The sequence below is a fragment of the Oncorhynchus gorbuscha genome, linkage group LG15 (genome assembly GCF_021184085.1).
Source record: "Oncorhynchus gorbuscha isolate QuinsamMale2020 ecotype Even-year linkage group LG15, OgorEven_v1.0, whole genome shotgun sequence".
Classification (NCBI taxonomy): Eukaryota; Metazoa; Chordata; class Actinopteri; order Salmoniformes; family Salmonidae; genus Oncorhynchus; species Oncorhynchus gorbuscha.
Genome location: NC_060187.1, coordinates 4258514 through 4283064, shown reverse-complemented (window position 1 = coordinate 4283064; position 24551 = coordinate 4258514). Strand labels below are relative to the sequence as shown.

At 47.1% G+C, this 24551-nt stretch overlaps 1 protein-coding gene across 1 annotated transcript in view; it reads left to right on the top strand.

The window, feature by feature from the left end:
* Positions 1-24551, top strand: part of ryk (receptor like tyrosine kinase) — a 94167-nt gene that overhangs the window by 61173 nt on the left and 8443 nt on the right. Inside the window, exons 9-12 of the mRNA XM_046299817.1 lie at positions 5086-5211; positions 13230-13316; positions 15194-15263; positions 18917-19049. Of these exons, the coding sequence (XP_046155773.1) occupies positions 5086-5211; positions 13230-13316; positions 15194-15263; positions 18917-19049 (416 nt within the window). The remainder of the gene's footprint in view (positions 1-5085; positions 5212-13229; positions 13317-15193; positions 15264-18916; positions 19050-24551) is intronic.

The window sequence follows — 24551 nt, the reverse complement described above, 5'->3', positions numbered from 1 at the left end:
ACCTAGCCTTAATATTAACTCCTCTTTAACCTAGCCTTAATATTAACTCCTCTTTAACCTAGCCTTAATATTAACTCCTGCACAATTACTCCAGCATTTCTTTTCCACACAAAAATAAAAAAGTACATTTTGACTCGCGAACAGGAGTGGAGAAACAGGATTTTATTTATTTCAGCATCTTGAGAACACGTGAAAGGACAGCCTGCAGAGAGAGGTTATCTTTATCAGCATCATTCAAGCCCAGCTGAAATATTATCAGAAACATGCTGTGTCGTTTTCACAGATTTCTACTTCCTACAGCCGGTCAAACTGATGACATTAGGAAATGTTGCACAGAAACTCTTTGCCATTATAATTGTTTTGGGGGGGTGGGGGGTTATTGTGTTTTCTCCCGGTGGTCCCTAGGCGTATTGTTTGGGGGGGGTTATTGTGTTTTCTCCCCAGTGGTCCCTAGGCGTATTGTTTTGGGGGGGGGGGGGGGGGTATTGTGTTTTCTCCCCGGTGGTCCCTAGACATATTGTTTGGGGGGTTATTGTGTTTTCTCCCCAGTGGTCCCTAGACATATTGTTTGGGGGTGGTGGGGGTATTGTGTTTTCTCCCCAGTGGTCCCTAGACATATTGTTTGGGGGGGGGGGGGGGGGGTTGTGTTTTTCTCCCAGTGGTCCCTAGACATATTGTTTGGGGGGGGTTATTGTGTTTTCTCCCCAGTGGTCCCTAGACATATTGTTTGGGGGGGGGGGGGGGGGTATTGTGTTTTCTCTCCCAGTGGTCCCTAGACATATTGTTTGGGGGGGGGGGGGGGTATTGTGTTTTCTCCCCAGTGGTCCCTAGACATATTGTTTGGGGGGTGGGGGGGGGGGGGTATTGTGTTTTCTCCCCAGTGGTCCCTAGACATATTGTTTGGGGGGGGGGGGTATTGTGTTTTCTCCCCAGTGGTCCCTAGACATATTGTTTGGGGGGTTATTGTGTTTTCTCCCCAGTGGTCCCTAGACATATTGTTTGGGGGGTGGGGGGGTATTGTGTTTTCTCCCCAGTGGTCCCTAGACATATTGTTTGGGGGTGGGGGGTTATTGTGTTTTCTCCCCAGTGGTCCCTAGACATATTGTTTGGGGGGGGGGTTATTGTGTTTTCTCCCCAGTGGTCCCTAGATTGTTTTGTTTGGGGGGGGGGGGTATTGTGTTTTCTCCCCAGTGGTCCCTAGACATATTGTTTGGGGGTGGGGGGGTATTGTGTTTTCTCCCCAGTGGTCCCTAGGCGTATTGTTTTTTTGGGGGGGGGGGGTTATTGTGTTTTCTCCCCAGTGGTCCCTAGGCGTATTGTTTGGGGGGGGTTTATTGTGTTTTCTCCCCAGTGGTCCCTAGGCGTATTGTTTTGGGGGGGGGTTTATTGTGTTTTCTCCCCAGTGGTCCCTAGGCGTATTGTTTGGGGGGGGGTTTATTGTGTTTTCTCCCAGTGGTCCCTAGGCGTATTGTTTGGGGGGGTTTATTGTGTTTTCTCCCCAGTGGTCCCTAGGCGTATTGTTTTGGGGGGGGGGGTTTATTGTGTTTTCTCCCCAGTGGTCCCTAGGCGTATTGTTTGGGGGGGTTATTGTGTTTTCTCCCCAGTGGTCCCTAGGCGTATTGTTTGGGGGGGTTTATTGTGTTTTCTCCCCAGTGGTCCCTAGGCGTATTGTTTGGGGGGGGGGTTATTGTGTTTTCTCCCCAGTGGTCCCTAGGCGTATTGTTTGGGGGGGGGGGTTATTGTGTTTTCTCCCCAGTGGTCCCTAGGCGTATTGTTTGGGGGGGGGTTATTGCTGATTATTACTGATGTCAAGTAGATGGAAGCATTCATTCTATCAACTGATGACATTATTCTGGTGAGCAAGTGTTTATTTAGTCTTCTAGGGCAACAAGTAATGACAGAAGAGAAGCTTCATGTGTCTAATTAGAGACAAAGATGTCTAACAAATAGCTTAGCAAAATGTTGGAAATTATAAGCAGTAACGAATCTAAATTGAGCAACAAAAAAGGATCCTACACCCCCCCCTGTTAAAGAATCTTTCTGCCATCTCTTGACTAGCTTACAGCGCGTGTTCTATATTAGCGGGTGCAAGGATTCAGATTTACACTATCACCTATAGTCAGGTGGTTACGGATGGTTTTAGTCGCGGGTGAACAAACAGCTGACCCGCGCACCCTGTGTCTGTCACCATAACTCAACCCAACTCTTATGGAAAGTTCAAGAGGGGTACCCGAGACAGCGTTTTCCACCACCGTCCACAAAACACCAAATGCTGTTAATTTCTTGTGGAAGGATGGTGTCGCTATCCCTCCAATAGAGATCCAGACTCTTGTAGGAACTATGCCAAGGTGCGTTGAAGCTGTTCTGGCGCCTCGTGGTGGACCAACACCCTATTAAGACACACTATTTACTGCATATCAAAATACCCAACAGCAGTTACCTGTGTATTTTAAATGTTGTTTCAGCTGTTGGGCTGAAACTCAAATCCCTGATTGTAGCTTTGGTACTTTCATGTCCATCTGATTTTTGTCTCCTCTGATGTGTTACAGTATGCTGCTGTGTTATAATGTGGTATCTGTCTCCTCTGACGTGTTACAGTATGCTGCTGTATTATAATGTGGTATCTGTCTCCTCTGACGTGTTACAGTATGCTGCTGTGTTATAATGTGGTATCTGTCTCCTCTGACGTGTTACAGTATGCTGCTGTATTATAATGTGGTATCTGTCTCCTCTGACGTGTTACAGTATGCTGCTGTATTATAATGTGGTATCTGTCTCCTCTGACGTGTTACAGTATGCTGCTGTATAATTATAATGTGGTATTACTCCTGACGTGTTACAGTATGCTGCTGTGTTATAATGTGGTATCTGTTTACATTTAAGTCATTTAGTGTTACAGATGCTCTTATCCAGATCTGCGACTGTACAAATTGGTGCATTCACCTTATGACATCCAGTGGAACAACCACTTTACAATAGTGCATCTAAGTATTTTAAGTATGGGGGACGTGTGAGAAGGATTACTTTATCCTATCCTAGGTATTCCTTAAAGAGGTGGGGTTTTATAATGTGGTATCTGTCTCCTCTGACGTGTTACAGTATGCTGCCGTATTATAATGTGGTATCTGTCTCCTCTGACGTGTTACAGTATGCTGCTGTATTATAATGTGGTATCTGTCTCTGACGTGTTACAGTATGCTGCTGTGTTATAATGTGGTATCTGTCTCCTCTGACGTGTTACAGTATGCTGCTGTATTATAATGTGGTATCTGTCTCCTCTGACGTGTTACAGTATGCTGCTGTGTTATAATGTGGTATCTGTCTCCTCTGCTGCGTGTTACCACTGCTGTATTATAATGTGGTATCTGTCAGTGTTATATATGCTGCTGTAATAATGTGGTATCTGTGGTATCGTCTATTATAATGTGGTATCTCTGAGTGTTACAGTATGCTGCTGTATTATAATGTGGTATCTGTCTCCTCTGACGTGTTACAGTATGCTGCTGTATTATAATGTGGTATCTGTCTCCTCTGACGTGTTACAGTATGCTGCTGTATTATAATGTGGTATCTGTCTCCTCTGACGTGTTACAGTATGCTGCTGTATTATAATGTGGTATCTGTCTCCTCACAGCTGTCTCTGAGCAGTATGCTGCTGTATTATAATGTGGTATCTGTCTCCTCTGACGTGTTACAGTATGCTGCTGTATTATAATGTGGTATCTGTCTCTGACGTGTTACAGTATGCTGCTGTATTATAATGTGGTATCTGTCTCTGACGTGTTACAGTATGCTGCTGTATTATAATGTGGTATCTGTCTCCTCTGACGTGTTACAGTATGCTGCTGTATTATGTGGTATCTGTCTCTGACGTGTTACAGTATGCTGCTGTATTATGTGGTATCTGTCTCTGACGTGTTACAGTATGCTGCTGTATTATAATGTGGTATCTGTCTCCTCTGACGTGTTACAGTATGCTGCTGTATTATAATGTGGTATCTGTCTCTGACGTGTTACAGTATGCTGCTGTATTATAATGTGGTATCTGTCTCTGACGTGTTACAGTATGCTGCTGTATTATGTGGTATCTGTCTCCTCTGACGTGTTACAGTATGCTGCTGTATTATAATGTGGTATCTGTCTCCTCTGACGTGTTACAGTATGCTGCTGTATTATAATGTGGTATCTGTCTCCTCTGACGTGTTACAGTATGCTGCTGTATTATAATGTGGTATCTGTCTCCTCTGACGTGTTACAGTATGCTGCTGTATTATAATGTGGTATCTGTCTCCTCTGACGTGTTACAGTATGCTGCTGTATTATAATGTGGTATCTGTCTCCTCTGTCGTGTTACAGTATGCTGCTGTATTATAATGTGGTATCTGTCTCCTCTGACGTGTTACAGTATGCTGCTGTATTATAATGTGGTATCTGTCTCCTCTGACGTATTATAATGTGGTATCTGTCTCCTCTGCTGTATTATAATGTGGTATCTGTCTCCTCTGCTGTATTATAATGTGGTATCTGTCTCCTCTGCTGTATTATAATGTGGTATCTGTCTCCTCTGACGTGTTCACCGGGGATACATGTTTCTAGAAAAGGGTGTTGACATTGAATGTTCATATTTACCAACAGCAGGACAGGCTTCAAACACTAACATTTGTCTGTAGCGATGTTATGAAATTTACTGGAGATGAGATGATTACATTCACCCATTCAGCCTGGTCTCTGGTGGGTTGTTTTAAATGAACTATTTGAAACTACAAAACTTGCCAAGTGAAGAATGTTGATTCAATTTTGGACATGGCTTTTATAAACCTTTTGAGCCTCAGATAAGTCATCATACTAAGGTTCAAACTCCTTCTCATATTAAGTTTATTGGAGACATGTATAAGTGAGTTTTATTAGAAGGGAGGAGAATGTGTATTAGAGGTCTGATCTTTTTTAAACGCACACTGACTTGTCCGTCGCTCACTCGCTTTCTCTCCCTCCTTCCCCCTCTCCTTCCCTCCCTCCTACCCGCCGTCCCTCTCTCCCTCCCTCCTACCCGCCGTCCCTCTCTCCTTCTCTCCCCCACCCACCAAGGCTACCCGTCACTGCGTATTGAGAAGAACGACCTGAGAAGCGTTAGTCTGCTTGAAGCCAAAGCCAAGGTCAAAGACATCTCCATCTCCAGACTGAGAGTCACTCTACGGGACGTCCTACACGAAGGTAACACACACACACACACACACACACACACACACACACACACACACACACACACACACACACACACACACACACACACACACACACACACACACACACACACACCTACACACACACACTGAGTCACTCTACGGGATGTCCTACACGAAGGTAACACACACACACCTACACACACTGAGTCACTCTACGGGATGTCCTACACGAAGGTAACACAGAGTATTGCACCAGCGACTGTAACAGTTGGCAGAACTCCCCCCAGAATTCCAGAGCTGACTGGCGCTGAAGTCTTTATAGCCTGAGTTGTGATTATTGGACTACACCGTATTAAACCATCACAACACAAGTATCCTGACTGACAGCTATAGCATACACAGTAACAGGACACGCACTGCGCTGCGACGTGACCCAACTCGTCCGGTAGATCAGTTGTTCTCTTCTGGGGAGTATCTTCTGACCTTCTGCAATTATCTCATGTTGTGAAACCAAAAGAGCACGGAACACAATGTCCAACTCCGTTTATGTTATTGTGTTACCTGGTTGTGAAACTAAAGATGGTACAGAACACACGGTCCAATGACCAGCTCTCACTTCCAACTGACACTAACCAAGGTGTGGACATCCTGACCAAAACATTCCTTTCAAAACTCTGCACAATAAAACGACATGGTCATTCGTCAGTGTGTAGGTGTGAAACGAGGTGGTCGTTTGTCTGTGTAGGTGTGAAATGAGGTGGTCGTTTGTCTGTGTGTAGGTGTGAAACGAGGTGGTCGTTTGTCTGTGTGTAGGTGTGAAACACCTCGGTTGTTCATCAGTGTGTCGTTCATCGCGGTCGTTCGTCACCACTCAGTCATCGGCTTCATCAATAAGTGCATTGACGACAACGTCCCCACAGTGACCGTACGTACATTTCCCAACCAGAAGCCATGGATTACAGGTGTCATCCACATCGAGCTAAAGGCTAGAGCTTCTGCTTTCAAGGAGCGGGACACTAATCCAGATGCCTATTAGCCTCTTAGTCCGCCCCATCCCGGATCCGGGATCGTGACTACAGCCTCAAGCTCATTACCATAACGCAAAATTAGCGATTTCTGAAAATTGCAAATTAAATGAAATAAATATGCCTGTCCTCAAGCTTATCCTTTTCTTAACAATCCTGTCGTCTCAGATTTTCAAAATATGCTTTAGAACCAGAGAAAATCAATAATTTGTGTAAGAGTGGTGATAGCTAGCTTAGCATTTAGCGTTAGCATTTAGCACGCAACATTCACAAAAACCAGCAAAGGGATCAAATAAAATAATTTACCTTTGAAGAACTTCAGATGTTTCAATGAGGAGACTCTCAGTTACATAGCAGATGTCCAGTTTTTCCTGAAAGATGCTTGTGTAGGACACAACGTTCCGTTTTGTTACTATGCATTTGGCTACCGAAACTAACCGAAAATTCAGTCACCTAAACGTCAAACTTTTTTCCGAATTAACTCCATAATATCGACTGAAACATGGAAAACGTTGTTTGAATCAATCCTCAAGGTGTTTTGTCATATATCTCTTCATTGAAATCCCTTCCCTGGAAGCGTGCATTCTTCTCTGATTCGGATGGAAAAATACTGGTACCTGACTTTTGCGCACCAATTTCCACGCAGACACCGTGCGGGACACTTGGTAATTGTAGGCTCTTATGGTCAATCTTCCAATGATATGCCTACAAATACGTCACAATGCTGCAGACACCTGGGGGAAATGATAGGAAGTGTCCGTTCATTCCTGTCGCATTCACAGCCATATAAGGAGATCATGGAAAACGTGCCTCCAGAAATCCTGTTGATTTCCTGGTCACTCAAACATCTTGGTTTTGCCTGTAGATTTTGTTCTATGGCACTCACAGTGAAAATCTTTGCAGTTCTGGAAACGTCAGTGTCTTCTTTCCAAAACTATCAATTCCAAGCATAGTCGAGCATCTTTTCGTGACAAAATATTGCGTTTAAAACGGGCACGTCTTTTTATCCAAAAATGAAATACTGCCCCTAGAGTCTTAACAGGTTAAAAATCCCGCCATGCCCTCAGGCGAACCATCAAACAGACAAAGTGTCAATACAGGACTAAGACGCTCGTCGGATGTGGCAGGGCTTAACCTCTCTGGGAAATGTGGGACTGTAGCGTCCCACCCCGCCAACAGCTGGTGAAAGTGCAGGGCGCCAAATTCAAAACAACAAAAATCTCAATTAAAATTCCTCAAACATACAAGTATTTTACACCATTTTAAATATATAATTCTCGTTAATCCAGCCACAGCGTCTGATTTCAAAAAGGCTTTACAGTGAAAGCACCACAAACGATTATGTTAGGTCACCAAGTCACAGAAAAACACTGCCATTTTTCCAGCCAATGAGAGGAGTCACAAAAAACAGAAATATAGATTAAATTAATCACTAACCTTTGATCTTCATCAGATGACACATGTATTGTGTAACATTAAATCATATATGTTTTGTTCGATAAAGTTCATATTTATATCCAAAAATCGAATTTTACATTGGCGTTATGTTCAGTAGTTCCAGAACATGCGGTGATTTTGCAGAGAGCCACATCAATTTACAGAAATACTCAAATTAAACAACTATTATACATGGAACTTGAGAAACTTCTGCTTAATTAAACCGCTGTCAGATTTTTTTTTTTACTTTACGGAAAAAGCATACCATGCAATAATCTGAGTATGGCGCTCACAGCCCAAACAAGCCAAGAAGATATCCGCCATATTGTGCAGTCAACAGAAGTCAGAAATAACATTATAAATATTCACTTACCTTTGATGATCTTCATCAGAATGCACTCCCAGGAATTCCAGTTCCACAATAAATGTTTGATTTGTTCGATAAAGTTCATAATTTATGTCCAACACCTCCTTTTGTTAGCGCATTTTGTAAACAAATCCAAACTCACGAAGTCCAGCGGAAAGGTTGGAAGTCCAAAAAGTTTTGTTACAGTCCGTAGAAACATGTCAAACAAAGTACAGAATCAATCGTTAGGATGTTCTTATCATAAATATACAATAATGTTCCAACCGGAGAATTCCTTTATCTGTAGAAAAGCAATGGAACGCGAGGTAGCTCTCACGTGAACGAGCATCTCAAGCACCTTATTCATCCAGGCTACTAAATACTGCCCTCCTGTCCCAAAAAAGTTTAACTATTACGGTACTACAAAGGGAAACCCAAACGCGAGCTGCCTAGTGACGTGAGACTACCAGACGAGCTAAATGCCTTATATGCTCGCTTCGAGGCAAACAACACTGGAGCATTAGCTGTTCTGGGTGACTGTGATAACGCTCTCGGTAGCTGATGTGCGCAAGACCTTTAAACGTTCCCCTCACGTTTCAGCATGATAATGCACGGCCCCATGTCGCAAGGCTCTGTACACAATTCCTGGAAGCTGAAAATGACCCTGCATACTCACCAGACATGTCACCCATTGATCATGTTTGGGATGCTCTGGATCAACGTGTCTGACAACGTGTTGCAGTTCCCACCAATATCCCTTGAATGACTGTCCAAAGCCATTTGTTGGTAAATTTAATAAGAATATTTCATTCATTTGTTGGTAAAGTTGTCTTAGGTGCAATGCCTGCATTCGTAATTCCCATCAGAAATATCACTGAGAAAGTGTCTCGTGCGGGTAGGTGGTCCGTTTTCACTAACATGTTGAGGCCTCTTACACGCTGTAGTAGAACGGTGTATATCATATTCCACTCCCAAGGTCTGGCCCTGGCCTGGCTCCAGTGTAGCTCTGGTCTGGTTTTGGCCTTGTTCCAGTATAGCTGGCTCTGGCCTGGCTCCAGTGTAGCTCTGGTCTGGTTCTGGCCTTGTTCCAGTATAGCTCTGGTCTGGCTCTGGCCTGGCTCCAGTGTAGCTCTGGTCTGGTTCTGGCCTTGTTCCAGTATAGCTCTGGTCTGGCTCTGGCCTTGCTCCAGTGTAGCTCTGGTCTGGTTCTGGCCTTGCTCCAGTGTAGCTCCAGTCCTGGTCTGGCTCTGGCCTTGCTCCAGGATAGCTCTGGTCTGGCTCTGGCCTTGCTCCCGTGTAGCTCTGGCCTTGCTCCAGTCCTGGTCTGGCCCTGGCCTTGCTCACGTGTGGCTCTGGTCTGGCTCTGTCCTTGCTCCAGTCCTGGTCTGGTTCTGGCCTTGCTCCAGTATAGCTCTGGTCTGGCTCCAGTGTAGCTCTGGTCTGGCCCTGGCCTTGCTCCAGTGTAGCTCTGGCCTTGCTCCAGTGTAGCTCCAGTCCTGGTCTGGCCCTGGCCTTGCTCCCGTGTGGCTCTGGTCTGGCTCTGTCCTTGCTCCAGTCCTGGTCTGGCTCTGGCCTTGCTCCAGGATAGCTCTGGTCTGGCTCTGGCCTTGCTCCCGTGTAGCTCTGGCCTTGCTCCCGTGTAGCTCTGGCCTTGCTCCAGTCCTGGTCTGGCTCTGGCCTTGCTCCAGTCCTGGTCTGGCTCTGGCCTTGCTCCAGTGTAGCTCCAGTCCTGGTCTGGCTCTGGCCTTGCTCCAGTGTAGCTCCGGTCTATACGCCCTGGCCTGGCTCCGGTCTATACGCCCTGGCCTGGCTCCAGTGTAGCTCCGGCCTGGCTCTGGCCTTGCTCCAGTGTAGCTCCGGTCTGGCTCTGGCCTTGCTCCAGTGTAGCTCCGGTCTGGCTCTGGCCTGGCTCCAGTGTAGCTCCGGTCTGGCTCTGGCCTGGCTCCAGTGTAGCTCCGGTCCTGGTCTGGCCTGGCTCCAGTGTAGCTCCGGTCCGGGTCTGGCCTGGCTCCAGTGTAGCTCCGGTCTGGCTCTGGCCTGGCTCCAGTGTAGCTCCGGTCTGGCTCTGGCCTGGCTCCAGTGTAGCTCCAGTCTGGCTCTGGCCTTGCTCCGGTCTGGCTCTGGCCTTGCTCCGGTATAGCTCCGGTCTGGCTCTGGCCTTGCTCCGGTCTGGCTCTGGCCTTGCTCCAGTATAGCTCTGGCCTGGCTCTGGCCTTGCTCCAGTGTAGCTCCAGTCTGGCTCTGGCCTTGCTCCGGTCTGGCTCTGGCCTTGCTCCAGTATAGCTCCGGTCTGGCTCTGGCCTTGCTCCAGTGTAGCTCCGGTCTGGCTCTGGCCTTGCTCCAGTGTAGCTCCAGTCTGGCTCTGGCCTTGCTCCGGTCTGGCTCTGGCCTGGCTCTGGCCTTGCTCCGGTCTGGCTCTGGCCTGGCTCTGGCCTGGCTCTGGCCTTGCTCCGGTCTGGCTCTGGCCTGGCTCTGGCCTTGCTCCGGTCTGGCTCTGGCCTGGCTCTGGCCTTGCTCCGGTCTGGCTATGGCCTGGCTCTGGCCTTGCTCCGGTCTGGCTCTGGCCTTGCTCCGGTCTGGCTCCGGCCTGGCTCTGGCCTTGCTCCGGTCTGGCTCTGGCCTGGCTCTGGCCTTGCTCCGGTCTGGCTCTGGCCTGGCTCTGGCCTTGCTCCGGTCTGGCTCTGGCCTTGCTCCGGTCTGGCTCCGGCCTGGCTCTGGCCTTGCTCTGGCCTGGCTCTGGCCTGGCTCTGGCCTTGCTCCAGGTCTGGCTCTGGCCTGGCTCTGGCCTTGCTCTGGCTCTGGCCTGGCTCCAGTGTAGCGGCTCTGGCCTGGCCTGGCTCTGGCCTGGCTCCAGGCTCCGGTCTGGCTCTGGCCTTGCTCCAGTGGTCTGGCTCTGGCCTTGCTCCAGTGTAGCTCTGGCTCTGGCCTTGCTCCGGTCCGGCTCTGGCCTGGCTCTGGCCTTGCTCCGGTCTGGCTCTGGCCTTGCTCCGGTCCGGCTCTGGCCTGGCTCTGGCCTTGCTCCGGTCTGGCTCTGGCCTGGCTCTGGCCTGGCTCTGGCCTGGCTCCGGCCTGGCTCTGGCCTTGCTCCTGGTCCGGCCTGGCTCTGGCCTTGCTCCGGTCTGGCTCTGGCTCTGGCCTGCTCCGGTCTGGCTCTGGCCTTGCTCCGGTCTGGCTCTGGCCTTGCTCTCGGTCTGGCTCTGGCCTGGCTGCTGGCTCGGTCTGGCTCTGGCCTGGCTGGCCTGGCTCGGTCTGGCTCTGGCCTGGCCTCTCTGGCCTTGCTCTGGCTCTGGGCTCTGGCTCTGGCCTTGCTCCGGTCTGGCTCTGGCCTTGCTCCGGTCTGGCTCTGGCCTTGCTCCGGTCTGGCTCTGGCCTTGCTCCGGTCTGGCTCTGGCCTTGCTCCGGTCTGGCTCTGGCCTTGCTCCGGTCTGGCTCTGGCCTTGCTCCGGTCTGGCTCTGGCCTTGCTCCGGTCTGGCTCTGGCCTTGCTCCGGTCTGGCTCTGGCCTTGCTCCGGTCTGGCTCTGGCCTTGCTCCGGTCTGGCTCTGGCCTTGCTCCAGGTCTGGCTGGCTCTGGCCTTGCTCCAGGGTAGCTCCGGTCTGGCTCTGGCCTTGCTCCAGGGTAGCTCCGGTCTGGCTCTGGCCTTGCTCCAGTGTAGCTCCAGTCCTGGTCTGGCCCTAGCCTGGCTCCAGTGTAGCTCCAGTCCTGGTCTGGCTCCAGTCCTGGTGTGGCTCTGGCCTTGCTCCAGCTCACCTCTGGTCTGGTCCCTAGCTGAGAGGATGTTGACACAACGGCCTGCAGAAATCACACTACTCCTCAGCATAAACTGATCTGATCCTCCCTGGCTCCCATAGCCCAAGGATCTGTGTGTGTTATGTGTTTATAACAACTAGTGCTTATTGATGGATAACATCGCTCACTTCCGTGAATATGGTTTGTTTTACTGACTTTATTATTATTCATTGTTTTTATCAGACGGCTGCAGACGACATTGAAAACCCTCAGGCACATTGCATAAACAGTGTTGCTATCATTAACAGTACTTCTGACTGTGCTGGTAGACTCCATGTACACCTAATGATCGGTGCTGTAGTCTTTTATTTTTAGGATCGTTGTTTGCTGATCACTCACGATATCCAATTCCCTCTGTCCCAGAGACCTCATGTTATCAGCGTGCCTGCCTTGTGCAACGATGACTGGAGTAAGTTGTTTTTTGCCGAAGTGATGTGGTAACTCTTCAGATTTACAGCAGAATATTACCTCAGTCAGCGTTTACCGGAACACCGGGCCTATAGGAAGAGGTCAGGATGTTTGTGAGGAGGCAGAGAAAAGGAGCCTTGGAGGGGGATCTCTATTCCGTATGGTTTTCAGTGAGCCTGCAGGTCCAGGCTCGCCCGACAGCGCCAGGGAGAGAGCGAAGAGACAGTTAAACCCTGCTGTTATCTGTCATCGCTGCTCCTGGTGAGACACGGGGCCAAGTTGGCCTCAAGGCCTGGATTCTTCAGTTTACCTTGATGGTTTATGCGCTTAAATGTATTTTTACCTGCCCTCTGCTCTGTTTCTCTGTCCCTGAAGCTATCAATGCTTATATTAGGAGAACATATGCGTTTCCACGCCTTTCTATCTTTTCCATGTGTTCTAGCTGTCAGAATAGCTCTGTCATAACCTTCTGACAAATCAGGGGACTGACTGTCATCAGCATAGCAATGGTAAGCGAGCCTGTGAGGATATGACCAAAGTGGCACTTGAGGACCTATTACCAAGCCCTGGGGGACACCAGTAGTGAGTCATTAAAGAATACCTTGTACAGAGCCCTGGTGTATAGCTGTAATGAGAACAGGAGAGGTCCTAGTACCGCCGAGCCCTGAGAGACACTGGTAGTGAGAACAGGAGAGGTCCTAGTACCAAGCCCTGGGGGACACCGGTAGTGAGAACAGGAGAGGTCCTCGTTCCAAACCCTGGGGAAAATACCAGTTTTACGGTGTCCCTCGGGACACCAGTAGTGAGAACAGTCGCGAGCCCTGGGGACCACCAGTTTTACAGAGCCCTAAAAATGCTCTTTGGGGTTCTGTGTCATTTTAATTTTTTCCAATTAGTGATAAAGGAATGAACAAAGACCCACCCTCTGTCCTCCAGTGTGTGAGGTGACAGTTCACTGACAGTCTGCCAATGAGATGCGCCGGCCTGCCTCTGCCCGCCTGCCTGCCTCTGCCTCAATCAAATATGTGCTCTTCTTTCACAGGAACATTTGGCCGCATCTTCCACGGCGTTCTTTTGGATGAAAAGGACCCGGCCAAGGAGAAATGTTGCTTTGTGAAGACAGTGAAAGGTAAGCAGTCATTCGTTCCCATGTTCACTGTCTGCAACCCATTCGTTCCCATGTAGACTGTCTGCAACCCATTCGTTCCCGCGTCACTGCTTCAGCTACTGCACTCTAGTGTAACAAACAATGTTTTCCGACCGTAAATTGAAACATTATGCTGTAAAGTTAGTTCAAAAATGTTCCCCCATCTCCCTTTCATGGGTAACTTACCGTGTGTTTAGAAACTAAAGTGCTTGGCAAACAGTAATCAGTCAGGTGCCATGAGTAAACTGAGTGCCACCCCATCTGTTTCTACCAAGTTGCTAGGTCTAGTTTATCTCTGTACTAAAGCCACGCAGACTCCTGAGAAGCCCTCCGTAGGAGACATTCCAATGTTAAAGGGGTGACCGAAAGTTAAAGCTGGTGTCAATTGTACCGTGCTCAGAAAATGAACACACAACACGAGAATATAGTTCATCGGGTCTTTTTGGATTTGAAACCTTTCAAGAACCTTTCAACAATGTTATTGACATCCTAAAAGTGTTGTAAGACCATTAATGTTTATACTGTGTATTGCTGATATCTGCTAATTTCCCACCAGTTTCAATAAACGGATATGGACTTCTCATTAGGTTTCCTGTGCATATGAAAATAGTTGTTAGTAGGGCTGTTAGCCTACTGATTAGAACCGTAATGTTAAACTAAGATTATGGGTTCGATGGACTCTGACCACATTTAATTTTTTATTTCTTTTTAACCTTTTGTTAAGAACAAATTCTTATTTTCAATGACGGCCTAGGAACAGTGGGTTACTGCCTTGTTCAGGGGCAGAACGACGTGTTTTTACCTTGTCAGCTCGGGGATTTGAACTTGCAACCTTTGGGTTACTGGTCCAACACTCTAACCACTAGGCTACCCTGCCGCCTCTACACTCTAACCACTAGGCTACCCTGCCGCCTCTACACTCTAACCACTAGGCTACCCTGCCGCCTCTACACTCTAACCACTAGGCTACCCTGCCGCCTCACATGACCTTATATCTCGTCAGGTGGAAGAGTACCCTTAGTTTACCACCCCCACAGCGTATGGCTCTCCTTCCCACAGACGTTCTCAGGTTCGTGTCTCCCTTCCAGCTGACCTTTGCCCTCTTGCTCCCCTAGCCACTTCCATGTTTATCCAGGGTGGAGTGGGTTCCAGACCATGAACAATGTGCCCACCACCATGCCAACCATACCAGGGTCCTGCTTTGTTCATCATTCCACTTCCTCCTCCTCTTCCTCCCAGCAGGCCCAGAGAGCAGGAAACAAGCCCGCTTCCCAGAAGGCCTTTCTCTCCCAGATTAACCACGAGCCCTCTGTAGACCTGGGTTCAATTAGTTTAAGAAATCACTTCAAATACTTTATCTGGGTTTGCTTGAGTTTGGCCAATTAGAATCAATAGAATAGTCACGTGACTGCAAACCCCACCCATCTGACACTCCAGGCATAACTGGAGGCCAAAAAAAAACGCCCAATATTTTTTTGAAATATTTTAAATAGTAATAGAAGCCAGTTCTGGGCCTCTGCGTGGCTTGGCTTGGCAAGAGTCAATCTAGCGTCTGTGCGTTTCCAACCAGAGAAGATATAACTCTCACAGGAAGCCATGACTGGGGCTGTTCTCAGAAAATGGAATGGTGTGAGGTCAAGAGGGTTGTTAGACTGTTAGATGGCCTTTTTAGACCCCCCTCCCTATTAGTCAGGAGGAATGTTCATGGCCAAGGAGGGTTAGCATACAGCAGAAGCAGTCTGAGTGCTGTTTATGGTTTGCGTTCCACAACTTAAGTTATGTCTCCTTCAAGACTTCAGTAGATCCCTAGATTTCTAGACTAAAGTTGTATCTTGTCTTTCTCTTCTCTCATTCTGTAGACCATGCCTCTGAGGTGCAGGTGACCATGATGCTGACAGAAAGCTGTAAACTACGCGGACTTCATCACAGGTAATCAATCAGATCAAATCATCACGGGGACATCGCAACCAACTGAACTCGAGATCAGGCAGTGCTCTGTTTTTAATTCTGTGGGTTAGTCAGTAAGTCGAAGGGCTAGCCTCCGGCGTCCTTGTTTATTTCCACATGGCATGGCGAGACACGTATGCAACTCGCGCTGAGTCGTCTGCTCCGCAACGACCGTCATCGTTCGTTCTAATTCTATGGTCGTAACAATCAAATTTCCCTCAACTGGAAACTGAGTTGAAACCTGTTGAGTCACCTTTGCACAAGGTTCCCACTACATTTCCCCACACTAAGACACACACACCATCTGTTAAAACGGTTGCTTTGGATCCTGGATGTCAGTTGGAAGAATTTAATTTATTTATAAATTGTACATCCAGACCCCCCCCCCCTCCCCCACAAAAAATATATTATTAAAGAACATGTTTCTGTGACTACGATATATACTATGATATATACTATGATATATACTATGATATATACTATGATATATACTATGATCTATACTATGATATATATACTATGATATATATACTACGATATATATACTACGATATATATACTACTATATATACTACGAGATATATATACTACGAGATATATATACTACGAGATATATATACTACGAGATATATATACTATGATATATATATACTACGAGATATATATACTACGATATATATATATACTATGATATATATATACTACGATATATACTTTTATGACATATACTACGATATATACTACGATATATACTATGATATATACCACTGGTGTAATAACAAAAACTCCCCTGAACTCGGCACTACTTTGGAAATTTGTCGAAAGGATCTCAGCACCACCTTGCTTAGCTATGGTTTCTCCACACTAAAGATGACCAACTGTTGTCTTACGGTTGTTCCTCATTCTGTGAAAACCCTTAAACTGTCTCTACAGTTTTGTCTGCTGTGCCTAGGGCCCTGTGTTGTGTGCAGTCATGTGACGTAGCAATATTTGATCTTGTATTTTTAATGCCTTATCCAGAAATAAGAATATCACCAAAAATGAATGCAATTATGTGATGTTGGTGCTGGGAGGGGGTGAGGTTGTTGCTGGGGGGTTGGTGCTGGGGAGGTGTGAGGTGAGATTGGTGCTGCTGGGGGATGGTGGTGCTGGGAGGGGGGTTGGTTGGTGCTGGGGCAGTGTGAGGTGAGGTTGGTGCTGCTGGGGGGGGGGGTGTGCGCACACTGTGTGGTTAATTCTGTGAATGCCATGTCAGTTCGTCACGGGCCCACACCTTCCTCTTCCCCTTCCTGAGGTCAGGCGGTCACAGAGACGTCTCTCCTCGTTTCATCTGCTCTCCGAGATGCATCCTTCCTCTGTCTGGCAGCCTCCACCGTCCTACCGGCCAACACTCAAACTAATCTTCCCAGAATTCCCTCCTGTGTGACACATTGTCACGCAATGGGCTTTGCTGGTTTTAACACCTCGCCAATCTTCAACAGAATATATACCCACTCAGTGGAGTTGGTTTTTACCCTGCTGAGACACAGGTTGAATAATATTTATTTATAATTTATTTATTTTTTAGGTTTCTAAGTAGAGATTGAAAACTCATTTAATACTCAACGCATTATTAGGTTTTGTCTGTCTGTTGGGAAAGGTAGAAGACACGTTTACCTTCTAACCAAAGGACCGATAAAGTATCTATATGGCTAGATATATTACTGGACTTGAGGTACCTCTTGTAAAATAGATTTTTAATCCCAATGAGACACAGCTGGATAATTTGACCCGTTTTTGTGGGGGTGTGTCTTGGTACCGACGGTCTACCAACTTTTGTCTGTAGTGTCAGAAACATTTTGGGCTACAAGAACCCCCCCCCGATACCAGTTCATATATGTGGCAAAAATAAGGGGTTATCTACATGTAAATAGTAATAATCCTGATATATTTCTTAATATGCCTGATATAGGACAGACACTTCAGAACAAATTTCACTTTGATTGTTTAGGGGGACTGTCTGTTCCATTTAGTGAATCTGCTATTCAATGTGTTTCTATTGGCTAATAGCAGTAAGGACTATCTGTTATTCAATGTGTTTCTATGGGCTAATAGCAGTAAGGACTATCTGTTATTCAATGTGTTTCTATTGGCTAATAGCAGTAAGGACTATCTGTTATTCAATGTGTTTCTATTTGCTAATAGCAGTAAGGCCAAATTTAGCAGCAGCAGCAGCTAGGTAGACAGCGGGGCACTGAGCAGCAGCAGCAGCTAGGTAGGTAGACAGTGGGGCAATGAGCAGCAGCAGCTAGGTAGACAGCGGGGCACTGAGCAGCAGCAGCAGCTAGGTAGGTAGACAGTGGGGCACTGAGCAGCAGCAGCTAGGTAGGTAGACAGCGGGGCACTGAGCAGCAGCAGCAGCTAGGTAGGTAGGTAGACAGCGGGGCACTGAGCAGCAGCAGCTAGGTAGGTAGACAGCGGGGCACTGAGCAGCAGCAGCAGCTAGGTAGGTAGACAGCGGGGCACTGAGCAGCAGCAGCTAGGTAGGTAGACAGCGGGGCACTGAGCAGTAGCAGCAGCTAGTAAGGCAGACGGCGGGGCACTGAGCAGCAGCAGCTAGGTAGGTAGACAGCGGGGCACTGAGCAGCAGCAGCAGCAGCTAGGTAAGGCAGACAGCGGGGCACTGAGCAGCAGCAGCAGCTAGGTAGGTAGACAGCGGGGCACTGAGCAGCAGCAGCAGCTAGGTAGGTAGACGGCGGGGCACTGAGCAGCAGCAGCAGCTAGGTAGGTAGACGGCGGGGCACTGAGCAGCAGCAGCAGCTAGGTAGGTAGACGGCGGGGCACTGAGCAGCAGCAGCAGCTAGGTAGGTAGACAGCGGGGCACTGAGCAGCAGCTAGGTAGGCAGGTAGACGGCGGGGCACTGAGCAGCAGCAGCTAGGTAGGTAGACAGCGGGGCACTGAGCAGCAGCAGCTAGGTAGGTAGACAGCGTGGCACTGAGCAGCAGCAGCTAGGTAGGCAGACAGCGGGGCACTGAGCAGCAGCTAGGTAGGCAGACAGCGGGGCACTGAGCAGCAGCTAGGTAGGCAGACAGCGGGGCACTGAGCAGCAGCAGCTAGGTAGGCAGACAGCGGGGCACTGAGCAGCAGCTAGGTAGGCAGACAGCGGGGCACTGAGCAGCAGCAGCTAGGTAGGTAGACAGGTGGGCACTGAGCAGCAGCAGCTAGGTAGACAGTGGGGCACAAGTTTTCAGTTTTTTTGCTGTTTTATTTCTTGTTTGTTTCACAACAAAAAGATTTGATCTTCAAAGTCGTAGGCCTGTTGTTTAAATCAAATGATACAACACCCCCCCCCCCCCTCCAGGTTGTAAGGCAACAAAACAGGAAAATGCCAAGGGGGGTGAATAGTTTCACAAGCCACTGCATGAGCTCCAACTCCGGTCCTCCAGTATCCCCACCAGTACATGTTTTTGTTGTGGCCCTGGACAAGCACACTTTATTCTACTTGTCAGCTAATCTTCAAGCTCTTGACAAGTTGAGTCATGTGTTTTTGTCCGGGGTCACAACAAAACCTGTGCTCTTAGGGGGTACTTGAGGACCAGAGTTGGGGAAACGGTAGGCTAACTGATGTCGTATGTCCTCCCCCTCTCTCCTCCAGGAACCTGCTCCCCATCAGTCATGTGTGTACAGAGGAAGGAGAGAAGCCTATGGTACTACTGCCCTATATGAACTGGGGTAACCTCAAACTGTTCCTGAGACAGTGCAAGCTGGCCGAGGCCAACAACCCACAGGTGAGCCCCGAACCCTGGCTCCGGCCTACTGTCATCCTACCGTTCTATGGCTATCCTATCATTATCCCAACCCTCTCTCTAGTCTGTCATCCTACCGTTCTATGGCTATCCTACCATTATCCCAACCCTCTCTAGTCTACTGTCATCCTACCGTTCTATGGCTATCCTATCATTATCCCAACCCTCTCTCTAGTCTGTCATCCTACTGTTCTATGGCTATCCTACCATTATCCCAACCCTCTCTCTAGTCTACTGTCATCCTACCGTTCTATGGCTATCCTATCATTATCCCAACCCTCTCTCTAGTATACTGTCATCCTACTGTTCTATGGCTATCCTACCATTATCCCAACCCTCTCTAGTCTACTGTCATCCTACCGTTCTATGGCTATCCTACCATTATCCCAACCCTCTCTAGTATACTGTCATCCTACTGTTCTATGGCTATCCTACCATTATCCCAACCCTCTCTAGTATACTGTCATCCTACCGTTCTATGGCTATCCTACCATTATCCAAACCCTCTCTAGTCTGTCATCCTACTGTTCTATGGCTATCCTACCATTATCCCAACCCTCTCTCTAGTCTACTGTCATCCTACCGTTCTATGGCTATCCTACCATTATCCCAACCCTCTCTCTAGTCTGTCATCCTACCGTTCTATGGCTATCCTACCATTATCCCAACCCTCTCTAGTATACTGTCATCCTACCATTATTTTATGATCAGTTTATTGGTCACACAAGGTCCAACCGAAATGTGACTTCCGCTTTAAACTCAACCCCTCCGAAATAAACACATGTTTTGAAGAGGTTCTAGGGTCACCCGGGAGCTGCTGTTGTGGGGAGTTAAGGACACAACGCCAGGCAATGCCATCTAGGATCTGATACCAGCAACTCTCCTCTTGCCAGCTTACTCCCCTCCCCCCCACCCCTCGGAACCAAACTGTCAACCCTCTGGTTTCTGGCTCGCCTCTCTAAGCGCTAGGCTACCTGCCACACCTCATCTTACCATTATCCTACCGGCGTCCTACTGTCACTACCACAACGTCATCCCGTCATACTACTCTCATCCTACCTTCATCCTATATTCAGCCTACATTTATCCTACCATCATCCTACCATCCGCATAAAGGATATCTGTTCTGGATAAGATATCATAGAAGAATTGTGGGGGGGGGGGGGGGGATAACCTGATACAGTTTATTAATGTTCAGGGCTCCCATTTATAGTCACATTTTGTGACCTTTTTGACTTGGCTGAGTGAATTTAAAATTAAATGTAAACTGGACACATCGGTGCGAGCTGCACATTCTACACGATCACGTCACTCCAAAAAACAAAACAATTTAGTCAGCCACCAATTGTGCAAGTTCTCCCACTTCAAAAGATGAGAGAGGCCTGTAATTTTCATCATAGGTACACTTCAACTATGACAGACAAAATGAGAAAAAAAATCCAGAAAATCACATTGTAGCATTTTTTTATGAATTTATTTGCAAATTATGGTGGAAAATAAGTATATATGTATGTACACACACACACACACACACACACACACACACACACACACACACACACACACCTAAACATATACTTTGTTATTATGGGGTATTGTGTTTAGATTGATGAGGAAAATAATTGAATCTATTGAAAATTCACTGTAGACTATGATATTAGTGCACATTAAAATGTAGCCAATTTTTTAAAATTGTTTTATTTTACCTTTTTATTTAACTAGGCAAGTCAGTTAAGAACAAATTCTTATCTACAATGACGGCCTAGGAACAGTGGGTTAACTGGTTTAGGAACAATGGGTTAACTGCCTTGTTCAGGGGCAGAACAACAAACAGATTTTTTTACCCTGTCAGCTCAGGGATTCGGTCTTGCAACCTTTCAGTTTGTAGTCCAACGCTCTAACCACTAGGCTACCCTGCCGCCCCAAATTAATCTCTATTTAACGATAGAACATTCTGGAGCCCTCGTGTAACAGTAAAATATAACAATAGTCTATTGTCTACGTAAGGATTACTGGATTCGCTTGCGTATAAAAATGGCTCGAATCATTCATTTCTGCTTGGTTTAAATAATGTATTTTCCTGAATACCATCTCAGGAGTCTATTACACATCTTAATAAATCACTGTATGACTTTAGAAATTATTTCGCGACGACGGCAAACTTTTTTTGGGGGGGGGGCAAATCGTAGGCTGGGAGATGTAAGTCTGGATCCTTCATGTATAACTGATTATATGCTGCTTGTGCAACCCACCGTTCCTTAGCATTTCACCTGTCCCCCCCGTCCCCCCTCACTCTGTAATAGTGTTAACACAGAACAATAGTGTTTTATAGCAATAGGCACTTAAATACCAGTTTGACAACAACCGATACCCAGACCTGTAAAATGTCTCTCAGGGTTTTTTTAAAATGCAGTGTGTATTAAAGGGATATTTCCAAGATTTTTGCCCTGTTGTCTACTTCACCGAATTACAATCAACTCGTGAAATAAGTTAGTTTCGCAAGCCAACGCTAACTAGCACTAACGCAATAACTGGACGTCTATGGGAACAGCTCGTTGTGCTAACCCTAGTTAGCATTTTCGCTAATGATAATTAGCAACTTCCTTCAAACTGCATGCAGAGACATTTTAAAATGGTATCCACAAGTTCTTCTGACTCTGGGGAAATTAGATATTTTTTCCCCGAATTGCTAAGCTCCCCTTTAATCTGTGGCTCAGGGCAGAGACTGTGTTTCCCATGGAGAGACAATCACCTCATTGTGCTGGGTAACCCCAGGGGTCGTTTGATCCACTTGGCATAGGCGTTCTCTGAGATGCCTGTAATGTAAATCCAACCGATCAATCAGCCTTGAACCGAGACTCTCGAAGTACACACACACACACACACACACACACACACCACTTTTAAAATAAGAAGAAGCCTTGTTTAAGGTGCAGCAGAAAGAAGAAAAAAAAACTACTGACTAATTTTCCATCACAAGACGAAGCTTGCTGCTCAATAGCAGTAAAGAAAACTTCCTCTGGGATAACACACCACCGCCACTTCGATTCCCATCCGTCCTCTCAAAATATACTTTAGGCAATTGTAGGGGCCTAACAAAGACATACTTATAACGTTTTTTTTTCTCTTGCTGTCTTAATAAACATCTAGACATAAATCATTGGTGTAATTTTAGAGGGAGACTGAGGTTGTATCTCAAATGGCACCCTATTCCCTATATAGTGTGCTACTTCAGACCAAAACACTATGGCACCCTATTCCCTATATAGTGTGCTACTTCAGACCAAAACACTATGGCACCCTATTCCCTATATAGTGTGCTACTTCAGACCAAAACACTATGGCACCCTATTCCCTATATAGTGTGCTACTTCAGACCAAAACACTATGGCACCCTATTCCCTATATAGTGTGCTACTTCAGACCAAAACACTATGGCACCCTATTCCCTATATAGTGTGCTACTTCAGACCAAAACACTATGGCACCCTATTCCCTATATAGTGTGCTACTTCAGACCAAAACACTATGGCACCCTATTCCCTATATAGTGTGCTACTTCAGACCAAAACACTATGGCACCCTATTCCCTATATAGTGTGCTACTTCAGACCAAAACACTATGGCACCCTATTCCCTATATAGTGTGCTACTTCAGACCAAAACACTATGGCACCCTATTCCCTATATAGTGTGCTACTTCAGACCAAAACACTATGGCACCCTATTCCCTATATAGTGTGCTACTTCAGACCAAAACACTATGGCACCCTATTCCCTATATAGTGCGCTACTTCAGACCAAAACACTATGGGGAATTAGGTTGCCGTTTGGGAGGCACCCTAAAGTGTCTGAAAAGCACGTAGGGAGCATAGCGTTATTCCAGTCTGTAGCGTTATTCCAGTCTGTAGCGTTATTCCAGTCTGTAGCGTTATTCCAGTCTGTAGCGTTATTCCAGTCTGTAGCGTTATTCCAGTCTGTAGCGTTATTCCAGTCTGTAGCGTTATTCCAGTCTGTAGCGTTATTCCAGTCTGTAGCGTTATTCCAGTCTGTAGCGCTATTCCAGTCTGTAGCGCTATTCCAGTCTGTAGCGCTATTCCAGTCTGTAGCGCTATGCCAGTCTGTAGCGCTATGCCAGTCTGTAGCGCTATGCCAGTCTGTAGCGCTATGCCAGTCTGTAGCGCTATGCCAGTCTGTAGCGCTATGCCAGTCTGTAGCGCTATGCCAGTCTGTAGCGCTATGCCAGTCTGTAGCGCTATGCCAGTCTGTAGCGCTATGCCAGTCTGTAGCGCTATGCCAGTCTGTAGCGCTATGCCAGTCTGTAGCGTGCGCTATGCCAGTCTGTAGCGTGCGCTATGCCAGTCTGTAGTGTGCGCTATGCCAGTCTGTAGTGTGCGCTATGCCAGTCTGTAGTGTGCGCTATGCCAGTCTGTAGTGTGCGCTATGCCAGTCTGTGGCTAGCGCTATGCCAGTCTGTGGCTAGCGCTATGCCAGTCTGTGGCTAGCGCTATGCCAGTCTGTGGCTAGCGCTATGCCAGTCTGTGGCTAGCGCTATGCCAGTCTGTGGCTAGCGCTATGCCAGTCTGTGGCTAGCGCTATGCCAGTCTGTGGCTAGCGCTATGCCAGTCTGTGGCTAGCGCTATGCCAGTCTGTGGCTAGCGCTATGCCAGTCTGTGGCTAGCGCTATGCCAGTCTGTGGCTAGCGCTATGCCAGTCTGTGGCTAGCGCTATGCCAGTCTGTGGCTAGCGCTATGCCAGTCTGTGGCTAGCGCTATGCCAGTCTGTGGCTAGCGCTATGCCAGTCTGTGGCTAGCGCTATGCCAGTCTGTGGCTAGCGCTATGCCAGTCTGTGGCTAGCGCTATGCCAGTCTGTGGCTAGCGCTATGCCAGTCTGTGAAAATAGCTGTGCAGCAACTCTTCCCATCCAACCTGACAGAGCTTGAGGAGATCTGCAGAGAAGAATGGGAGAAACTCCCCAAATACAGGTGTGCCAAGCTTGTAGCATCATACCCAAGACTCGAGGCTGTAATCGCTGCCAAAAGTGCTTCAACAAAGTTCTGAGTAAAGGGTCTGAATACTTATGTAAATGTGATATTTTGGTTTTAGATTATTTTTACTAAATGTTTTAAAATCTAAGATCCAGTTTTTATCTTTGTCATTATGGTGTATTGTATGTATGTTGAGGGGTAAAAATAATTTTAATTTTGAGTCTCATAGAAAAGGGGTCTTAATACGTATGTAAGGTGCCAAGTAAATGGTGTAAATAAAGTAGTTCAAAGTAGTTCATTCGCAAATGTTTCAAAACCTGTTTTAGCTTCTTCTTCTATGTCATTATGGGGCATTGTGATGTCATTATGGGGCATTGTGTGTAGATTGCTAAAGATGTTTAATTTTATTTTATTCATTTTAGAATAAGCCTGTAACTTAACAAAATCTGGAAAAAATCCTTTACGAAGCGACGTGTGTCTATATGGATCTGACCAT